The sequence below is a fragment of the Indicator indicator genome, chromosome 22 (assembly GCF_027791375.1).
Source record: "Indicator indicator isolate 239-I01 chromosome 22, UM_Iind_1.1, whole genome shotgun sequence".
NCBI lineage: Eukaryota > Metazoa > Chordata > Aves > Piciformes > Indicatoridae > Indicator > Indicator indicator.
The window spans coordinates 6,351,476-6,361,901 of NC_072031.1; the positions used below are offsets into that span (position 1 = coordinate 6,351,476).

Genomic DNA, 10,426 nt, shown 5'->3' on the forward strand with positions numbered 1-10,426 from the left:
CTGTAAAAGCAGAAGCTTGTGGTGGCTTGATTGGTTGTTTGTTTTTTTTTTGTTTGTTTGTTTTTTGGTTGTTTTGTTTGGTTGTTTTGTTTTGTTTTTTTTTTTTTTAATCCTTTAAGACAAAAGCAGCAACATAGCTGCCTCTAACTTTGCTTCTTGGCACATGGAGAGCTGTGGAGCCATTAAATAAAATATTAATCTGAAAACGTTAACTTGTAATGCTCCTGTCACTTAAAAATGCCTGGTTAAAAAAGCCATGCAAGTGCTGGTTCCTTGAGTGTAGCTTGCATCTAGGTCCTCCGGAACCGAATGGCAGCGCTTGGCAGCTGCACAGCTGTTGGCAGTAGCTGGGCAGCGAGGCAGGGCCTGAGGTGAGTTACAGCGGTGGACTGCGGTCAGCCGGTCCTGGGGTCGATCCCCCTTTACACACCTTGCCTCCCCCTGTGCTGCGCTTCTTGCGACTGAGGTGCAACCCTCTGCTCTAGGCTGCGTGAACCGTCAGAGGTCCCGACGGATGCTCAAGTTACAAAGCCGTCTCTGAGGTTATTCTTCGTGGTGTTCCTCCTCCTTTCTACTTCGCACTGACGTTTTTGCGTGAAACGCTAGTAACAAGGTCCCCAGTAACGGATGAGGCGCGGACTGGAGCCGACCCGCCTCAGGGCCGCCAACCTGCACTGGACAAACGCCTACTAGGTTTGGGCTAGCTGAGCCTGGAGGAAAGCACTGCGCACGCCAGAGCCCGCCCTGGGCAGCAGGCGGCTGCAGATTCCCGGCTGCTAGCCTGTTCCGCCTCAAGCTGACGGCCGCGGCCTTACCTGGTCCTCTAGGGGCCCTCCTGCTCCGCGCCCCCTTCCGCCTCCCAGCCAATGACGCTGCAGTTCCCTCTGACGGATGGGCAATGCGACCAATGGGAGGCGGCCAGGATGAACGGCGAGTTGTTCAAGCGAGGCTCAGCGGGAAGGAGGGAGAGTGAGAGGGCTGTTCGCGTTCGATTGGTTGCTGGCGGTGATAGGCAGGTGTGCCAGCCAGCGGCGGGGCACGGTGGGGCTGCGGCGCTACCTGAGGTCCAGGCAGCCTAGGAGGAGCGGCGCGCCGCTGCGGAGTTCTGCGAGGCGTCCGGCACCATGTTCCAGGGCCCCGAGGCTGACTCGGCCAAGCCCAGCTCCAGGTGGTGCAAGAGGGTTGGATTTGCCGTGCAGGGGTGAAAGGGGGGACGGGTAGAGCCGCGTGGGCGTGCAGAACCCTCGGCGGGGCTTTGTTCGGGGCGCGGAAGGTGTAGGTTCCGGCTGAGGGGCGGGTGCTCGGGCTGAGGCCCTGGAGGCAGGGTGGAGCGGGAGGAGAGCTCCAGCTGGGGCATGGTACTGACGGCCAGGAGGTAGAGAGAGGGCTCCGGCTGAGGCTTGGCGCTGAGGGCCGAGAGGCCAAGCGGGGAGCATCGGCAAAGGGAACGTCTCTCTGCTGAAGGGCCTTTCCGGCTGCTGTGGGCGGGAGTGCCGCCCCCATCTCTCTGGTAGCCGCTGGGCAGGAGACCAGCAGGACGGCGGTGCTCGGCGCCGGCCCGGTGACCTTGCCCTGTTTCACTTTACCTCTCCTGCAGCCCGAGGCTGGGGCCGCGCTCCCCTCCCTGCCGTGGGCGCTGCCGTGGGCTCCGGGGCCGCGTTTCGAAATCGTCTAAGGGTGCATTAAGTTTGGCTTATTCCGGTCGTTCTGAACTGTGACCTGGTTTTAAAGGGCTTATGAGAATGCTTTGCCCTTAATGTAGTCTGGAAGATGCTGATGGTAACTTTGGAACCACGTTTAACTCATAACTTGGGTTTCTGGGTAGGGTGTGGGATGCAGGTCCTCATAATTTACTGGTCAGCAGCAACCAAAGGTGATTTTGTCACGGTGGTGTGGCAGTGATTTCATCGCGCCTGAGAGCAAACTACAGCAACACACCTAGCTACGCAGCCCGGCACAGCCAGCGTGTGCTGCAGTGCTGCAGCCTGCTGCTTGCTGGGATTTATGGAGCGCTCTGAGATGGAGCTTTTGACATCCAGCCTGTGCTGTCAAAAGCGAGAAGTACTTGGTTTAAGGATACTTTTTTCCCCAGAGTTTATTCTATTAATTCCTAAAACAAAACTTTATTTGATGGTAGTGCAAATCCTTTCGCATTCTTGATGTGTCAAAGTTTCTCTAATTAGAACTGAGCCTAATTCAAAAGCCCTGCAGCAGCCACCAGCAGTTGCGGAAGTGAGACAAAATAACTTCCTGATGTGAAAATCTCTGAGGAAATTATAAACGAATGCTTTGTGTTTTGGGAACTTCATAACGCAGGGGTACTGCTGATAGAAATAAATGATGCTGAAAATATTGTAAATCAAAGCCACCACTTAAATAATTGTCCACTGAGATGCATCTCCTCTAGTGATCCTGTTCATGTGTACAGTGGTACAGCTAGTTTCCTGTATCAAATGAACTGGCTAGTTCTATTTTAGTGAACTTTAATGATGATACTTGCTATGGAAGTTTTGCTTTTCCAAATCAAGCAAAGAGTGGTGTTGCTCTGAAAGCAAAGCAGGACACTTCTTTGAGTGTAGCTGGTGCATGCTACACTCTATTGCCTATTTGTAGCCTCCACGTGTCTCCTGCGTGAGGGATTTCACAGCTCCTGCATGGAGCTGAAAATGCTACACGTAGCCATCTTGGAACTGCAGTACACCTTCTGCTGCAGAAGGTTGCAGAGCTTTCAGATTAAGAGCATAAAGCTTGCTTTTTGTTTACAAAGTGAGTGAACTATTTAATGGGCCAGCACTTTGTAGTGATCCAGCAGCAGCAGAACCCCAGTAACTTTCTGGTCTTTGTTTTAGAGCCTGGTGTTCCAAACTTAAACAGCTGCTTTCTGCTAGTCATCTTAATGAGGGTCTCTTGTATAATGCAGCTCTCCTGTTTTGTCTGCTTTATGGGAGCTGTCTGAAAACTGGTATGAGCTCAGTGTTCAACTTCCATTAAGAATTAAAAAAATATTTATATAGCCAGTGTATTGAGTTAATGGGTATGTCTGGGCACCCCTTCCCTATGTCAGCTGAAAGCTTTAATGAGGAAAGGCCTTCAAATTCAGTGTATTAGAGTGTAGGGGAGGGGGGGAAAGACCACAAAAACTAACTAAAATTGTTCAAGCCTGCCAGGAGAGAACTAAGCAGGTAGTGGAGGATTTGAAACTTAAAGGATGCATGTAGAGTTCTTAATTTAGCTCTTCTAGATGATCTGACACTCTTCTAGTCTACTAGAGGGGAGAGGGAGAAGAGGCAGGTTTAGATTCTAGAAAGCAAAGGGTTTTTTTGTTACTGTTTAAAAGAACAAAACACCACCTCTCTAATCCCCAGGGAAGAAAGAAAATCTAAGTTACCTGGCTACCAGACACAGTAATCTCTCTGATGTAAACTGCCATAATACCAACATAAACTGAAATTACTATAAACTAAAATGAGTATAAAGCATAGATTGAACTTCCTTGTACTCTGTCCAAGCAGCTCACACTGGCTTACCAAGTTTAGCTTGTGCTGTTCTGTAGTAGGATTCACAGGCTCAGTCTTATTCCGATCTCAGGAGGGGATGTGTTGTATTAATACACTGATGTTTGAATTCTGCTCAGAGAGAGTGCAGTTCTGCAATTTCTATCTGCTCTCTTTCTATAAAAGTAAAGGTTAGTTTAGGTGCCAGGTCAAGTATTCAGATTAAAAGAGGTGTAATTCAGCTACCACTTCTGCTCAACTGCTAAGTTGTGGGTAGTTGGTCAGACAGACTCAACTATAAAAAATATTTTTAGTGCCTAGGTATTCATTACTTTCCCATGCTTTTCCTATTCATTTCCCAATTAACAGTACTGGTTCTTCTCCCAGATAGTGGTTCAGGACCTGAAGTCAGTTGAACGAGACATAGGTATTAATTGTGGACTTTACTTAAGGACAAACATGAGTTCTGGTAGGCTGTGGAGAGGTCAGTCCATTTCTATTGTAACCTCCAGGTCCTATGAGGATCTGTTTGCTGTACCTTTGGTTGTAATGCCTTTGCATCTTGACCACTACAAACCTGGCTTTTTGATGTTCCACCTTTCCATTCTCAAGTCTGTAGCAGCTGATACAATAATTGATGGTTGGAACTGGCAAATATTTTAGCAGTTATTAAATGTCTGCTTTTGTTTAAAACCAATAGGCTTGAATTTATTACAGGTGCAAAGCTGGTGTGTGGACTTTAGCAGGAAGTCTGCTTCTGTACTAATTGTTTTTAAAATCCTAACCAGAGCTGTGTCTTCTCTTAATCTCCTGTCACTTTGGGAACACCACAAACAGCACAGCAATTTTTTCTGGTGACACCCAAGTAATTGTGGATACCATAAAGACCAAGTTCACTGAGTAGAAGGCTGACAATGTTTGTGCTGAAATTGAGAGCATTTTACTGGAACAGCTCTTGCTGACTAGATACCTCACAGGCATAGCAGAATTACCTGAAGTGAGTTCACATCAGAATAGTTATTCATAACATAAAAGGGAGAATGGGGAAGCGACATCAAATATATTGAATGCTGAAAATTTCAAACAAGCATTTGTCTGTTGCTTCTCTCTTTCTGCAATGGTAGGGTGCTGAAGCCCCCGGGAGGAGGTTCTAGTAATCTCTTTGGGAATGTGGAAGAAGTTTCTTCTTCAAGCAGGCCCCACCGGATGGCATCCAGTATCTTTGGAGCATCAGAAGAACCTCAAAACATTCCAAAAAGAACAAACCCTCCAGGTAAGAGCAGCCACCTCCTTCAGCACAACTGGGCTCTGAATTACAGCACCGAACTGGTTTTGTGTTCCTAAGGTGGAACTCTGTGATCTGTTTGTCTTTTTATCTTGTATTTTTATAAAGTGAATGGGCTTGAATAGTAACTCTTCAGACTTCAGAGTACATAAATATTTCAGTGATCTACATGTTCACAGACTCTTTAGCACATCATCCAAGTCTAATTCTTTCCAAGCTGAAGCCTAGGAAATGATGAAAGGAAACAGGCTCTGTGTTAGAGCTGTGTCATCAGTTAGCTGTGGTAAGTACAGCTGGGAAGCTGAAATTCCCTAGTGAATCCTTATAACAAAGGATTTCAGCCAGTGTTGTCAGGCAAGCAAAAGTCTGTAGGTAGCAGGGTTCTAGAAGTCTTTGATTTCTTAGACCTTTTTGTGTTGGTTTGTTTGGGTTTTTTTCAATATGGTGTGTTAAAACTAAGTCATTTAGAAAACAAAATGTAACAACTGTCTTGCAGGGGGAAAAGAAAGTGGTATTTTTGAGGATTCTGGTTCTGCTCAGCCTCGTCCACGTATGAATCCACCTGGTGGGAAGACAAGTGATATCTTTGGGTCTCCTGTGTCTACCAGCGTTGTGCGAGCACACCCAAACAAGCCCAAGGTAATTACACCTCTCTTGCTGCCAAACCCAAGTGGCCAGCAGCTCAGGGAGTTGTCAGGCAACCTTGTCACAGGGCACTGTCTGTGTTCTGCTAGGCATGATAGACCTGAATTGTGCTTAGGCTGACTTCAAGGTAGACAGTTATTCCCAAAGTCTCTTTTTTGACAGCTTTGGTATAGTAGATCTTGGCATGCTTTGTAGTCTGCATTAAAACTATTAATTGGCTTGTGGGTGCGTGCTCAAAAAAAACCCCAAAACACAAAGAAAAGGGGAAAAATGCTTCCAGATCCTTTGGTTGCAAGTGAGGTGCAGTTCTTGACACCCACAGGATCTGAGCTCGATTGGGAGAAAAGAGTTCTCTTTGTTCTGCACTTTGGCAGAGGTTACCTTGATGCCAGCTCTGGCATCTTGATGCCAGCTTGATACCAGCTATCAGTGAGCTACCATCAGATCTTTGTGTGGCCTGGCTGTGCCCTTCCCCTCATAAATACATAAACACATGTGTCTACACTCAGCATGGAAGCACTGCAGCAGGAGATGGAGCTTAAGTGATGACCCTAAAAAAGCTAACTCAAGATCAGCTTTGAGTGTCAGGTCACAAAACTTTGCATCCTCTATCAGATTTTTATTTGGTCTTAAACCAGGGGTGTGGAGTAGCTGGAGAGACTTGCAGTAAATGGCCAAATCTGGTTCTGCAGAAAAGGAGGACACATTGCCAACTGCTTTCATTTCTGTAGCTAAATGGCCTATATTTGGATTGGCAATCTGCTGCCTTCAGTATAAGTAGATACTATTAAGTGAGTAGCTACTACATTGTCAATACATGTTGGATAGCATGGAAACTTAACATCCCATGAAACACAGCTCACTGTCCTTGTGCTGAAAAGGTACAAGCAATCTCATTTGTCCTGGAACCTTAGGAAGAAAAATTAGTCTTTTTTTTTTTTTTTTTTTTTTACCTCTTTTCCCTGCCTTAAATCAGAAGGTGCTGGTAGGGCACTTTTGCCTGTCTTTTTGTGCAGACTATGGAGTGTATTGGGGGAAAGTTGGGTCATAGGAAAGGAAGAGAAGTTAAAAAAAAAAGGTGGGGGGCAGGGATGGAAAGGAGATGGCGTATGTGCAAAAATTACTGCAAGTTGAATTTCATGCATGCCCTTCTGAAGCACACCCTGTATTTCTGACAGTTAACTGGATTGTTGGGAAATGGTCTGAGAAAGTTTGGGTGATTACCTGACTGGTCAATGAATACTGGTAGAAAACAGTAACTGCTGAATATAAATACGGTGCTCAGAGGGTGCTTGTATTCTACTGGTGAATACCAGCTTCTCCTGGATGGTAGTGGGTGCTTGACAGGAATGGCAATCCGAGATCTTTGGACCAAAAGCATCCAATGGGCTAATGCAGTGTTTTCATCTCTGTGCTTCAGTGAATTGTCTGAGAGATGCACCTTGACATAAAGTGGGAGTTACTTCTACCAGTGTTTGGGTGGTTTTGTAGATGTGGAGAGGATGAAGGGCCGCACGGTGTTTGCAGCTGTTGGCTTTTACCCTGATAAAAGTATAAACTTGGACAGAAACCAAACAAAACTTTGAGAAGGATTTGTGACAAGAGTTACCACTTGAGGACAGTACTACACTAAGATGGTTTTTGGTTTCTTTGCAGGATCACATTGTCTTGAAAGAAGATGAAACGCCGAAGAAGCTAGAAGGTCAGCAAGAGAAATCCCTTTCTCTGTTCCCTTTGAGAAGATAAGCTTTGAGGAATAGTTTCTTATACTTCTTAAAAGCCAAGAGTAAGGCTGGTGTTTAGGACAATATGACAGAAATTTTCCTTCTGTTAGTCAGAAATTTAATCACTTGTCTCAGGGAAATGATTCTCTGCCTCTTCTTGAGGAGAATACCACAGGTGTAGGTCTTGCTACTTGGTGTGTGTGCCTATGCTTTGATACCACATGGGTGTGTATAGACATATATGGAATCTGTATATGCATAAGAGCATCCCATTAGATGGCTTCTTCCTCCCTTGCCATCCCTTTCAGGTCTGAAATCTTGCCCTGCTGTAGTTGTACCAAACACACAGCTGGCTGACAAGGTGTCACTGCTCAGCTAGTTTCTGCTAAGGAACGATGGGAATGCTGCTTTTAAGCTCAATATCAAAGAACTTGTCAGTGTGCTGTGTCTCTTCAGTGCTGGAAACTGTCAAACCACTTGAAGTGGTTATTGCTTAGCCTACATATTCCTGTTAGATTGCTTCAGGGAGAGAGGAATGATTGTGAACGAGTGGAATTCTTCCTCAGCACATTTCCTTCAGGGAAAATGAGCAGATACAGAGAAACCTTAGTGTACTGTGGATGGAGACAAGGGAAGTATCGTAGCCTACAGAAGATGAGGCCCTTTGTGCTCTACAGAATAGGAAGTTGGTCTAATCCCTTTTCTTTCTGTTCAGCTACAGAAAATATCAAACCACAGCTGCAAGACGGAGGCGAGAAGAAAGATCTGGGCAAAGAGGAGCAGTGCAAGGAGCCAGAACCCAAGATAGACAATCATGAGCCCCGCTTAGGACCAAGGCCACGCTCACACAACAAAGTTCTCAACCCGCCAGGGGGCAAGTCCAGTATTGCCTTCTACTAGGGGCATCTGTTCACTAATGGAGTCCACAGAGAAACTCTGGTCTGTGAGTGTAAGGTCAGTTGGTAGACTATTGTTTGTGGGTAGATCTATAGGCAGAGGGATGAGGGTTGTGCTAAAGGGTGTAGGAAGGATAACCTGGGGAGGGAGGGCTGGGGAGGTAGAGGGTGCCCTGTGGAAGATGGGAGTATTGGCCTGCCTGGGTGGGTGTCAGAGGGGACATTAGTGTTACTTTGTCAAAGATCAGTGTGACTTTGCTGTGAGTTCATCAGACTCTGAGCTTCTTTGTTAGCTGGTGGCAGAGGACACATAAACCTTGTGAATGGGTAGGGTCCTGGAGGTGACATATGAAAGATTGTGAAGCACCCAGAGCAAGTGGCTGTGTGTTCCTTTAGGCAACAGGGAGCAGCTTCACCACGTGAGCTGACCTGCAGTCACCAACGTAAATTGAGTTCCACTGGAACAAGTAGTGCTGCTGTGCTTTGGAGTGTCCACTCTGCTTCTTGCTCCTTCATGCTTTGCAGCATGTGCTTGTTGATTAGCAAGGACAGAACTTTCTTTTATACTCATAAACCACCATAAGTTAGTGACTATCGTGGTCTCCCCTTCCCCAGAGTACCCAGAGGCCATTCTGCTGCCTTCAGTAATCTGCTGATTACAAGAGCTACTACTAGCTCTTGACAAGTCATAGTGTCAGTCCAACATGCTGTTTCACATAGCTGCTTCTAGAAGACTTCTTTAAAGGCTTCTGGTTGCGTGTTTGCATGTTTCCTGGTAATGATGTGGAGGCAAACAGTAGCTTTATGGTACTCTTTGAAAAGAAGCAGCTTGAAACACACAATTACCATGGAGAACATAGGGAGGTGTCCAGCCAGCTAGCTCAGACCCGACCTGTGTAGCAGTGTCTTAGCTTCTGCAAAGGTTTTAACTTTGTACCCTGCAGAAACCAGCACTGTTCTGCTGTCTTCACCACAGTGCATTTTTCTGTTTGTCTGTGCTGACTCTGTTAGTGAATTGTCTTGTCTCTGGACAGCTTTACATTTGCCTTTGACTGCCTCAGACTTTTTTTGTAAGGTTGAGAGAACTGTGTGGATTCTCCCCAGACCACAGCTGTAGTTGTTTTGAGACTACCCTATATGGAGAAACAGAGACTTTAGCAATACAAACTTTCTGGTTGTGCTGGCTCTCTTAAATCACGTTTGGAAGATGTGCATGCTTTGCACAAACATGTGAGAGAGTAGCTGTCATCATTTGTTTTCTGAATGGACTTTCTGATCATATCCAGAGCTTTGATACACGAATGTTCACCTTAGGTGCTTACTCTTCAATGTATTTAATAGTGACTTTTTAAATTTGCCATGTTGACACAGGATTTGTTCAGGTACACACCAAAGAACAAGTGGCCTTATCTGTGTAAATCCACTGCTGTTCTAGCCCAGGCTCCCCTGGAGCTGCTGCTGTTCAGAGAGGACTGCCTGGGCCGGGTGCTAAACCATGATTGTGGTGCTTACCAGACCACTCAGCTCAGCTGATGTCAGAAGTGGTAGGTGGCTGCATGAAGACTTAGTTGCCTTTTCAATGGTGAAAGTGAAATACATGGGTGAGGGTAGAAATAGCCATGGGAAGTAGGGATCTCAGTAGTTTGTACCTTTCAAATAGGTCTGGAGCTCCCTGCTATTTGGTGCCCCAGGAAAACAAGGCAGTAATTCCAGCTGCAGCCCTGGAATAGATTTGTATTGCTTCCAAACATGTATCCTGTAGCAGCTGCTCTTCAGTCTGTGCTGTCTGGCCTCTGGCTGAGTCTCAGACATCTCTCTGTTTCAATTCCTTGTCCCAGTACTTAACAGGGCTTTAAGAAAAGTCACCCAGAGGCTGGTTTTTGCATTGCCAGGGTCTAGCGTGATAGATGCTGTCTGTACTGCCGAGCTTAGATTCGGCAGCGTTTGTATCTGATGTGCATTGGTTACAGTGCCTGCCTTAAACAGCAACTTCCCACTAGGCCTTAAATTAGTTAAACTATGTCCATTTTCTTGCTTGCTTTGGAATCTGAACCATGTTTTCAACTCATCAAGTTTGGTAAGGGTATTTCTGTACGACAGAAGAGGATTGGAAATCAAATGATGAATCATGTAATTGTCAATAAACCTCTGTATTTTGTTACTTCATTGTGTGCTGTAGATGTCTGCTTTTATAAATGAATTAGCAACTGAGATTAATGTAGGCGCAGCAGTGAAGTTTCTTTTCTGAAAGCAGAAAAAGGGCACAAATCTTTTTAGGCCTTTGATGTAGTGGAGCATACCTTGGAGAAGTGACACCCCACTCAAGGTTGCTCATGAGACAAGCACTTCTTGTCCCTGCAGAGGACGCAGGGTGGGCTGTTC

General features: G+C 46.0%; 1 protein-coding gene across 1 annotated transcript; it reads left to right on the plus strand.

Moving 5' to 3' along the window:
• The first annotated feature begins 1,124 nt into the window (after positions 1–1,124).
• On the plus strand, positions 1,125–8,082 carry JPT2 (Jupiter microtubule associated homolog 2). The gene is made up of 5 exons (XM_054391261.1): positions 1,125–1,168; positions 4,619–4,767; positions 5,276–5,418; positions 7,081–7,126; positions 7,864–8,082. The coding sequence occupies exons 1-5, from the start codon at positions 1,125–1,127 to the stop codon at positions 8,046–8,048; spliced, it is 567 nt and encodes a 188-aa protein (XP_054247236.1). The 3' UTR covers positions 8,049–8,082.
• The last annotated feature ends 2,344 nt before the right edge of the window (positions 8,083–10,426 follow it).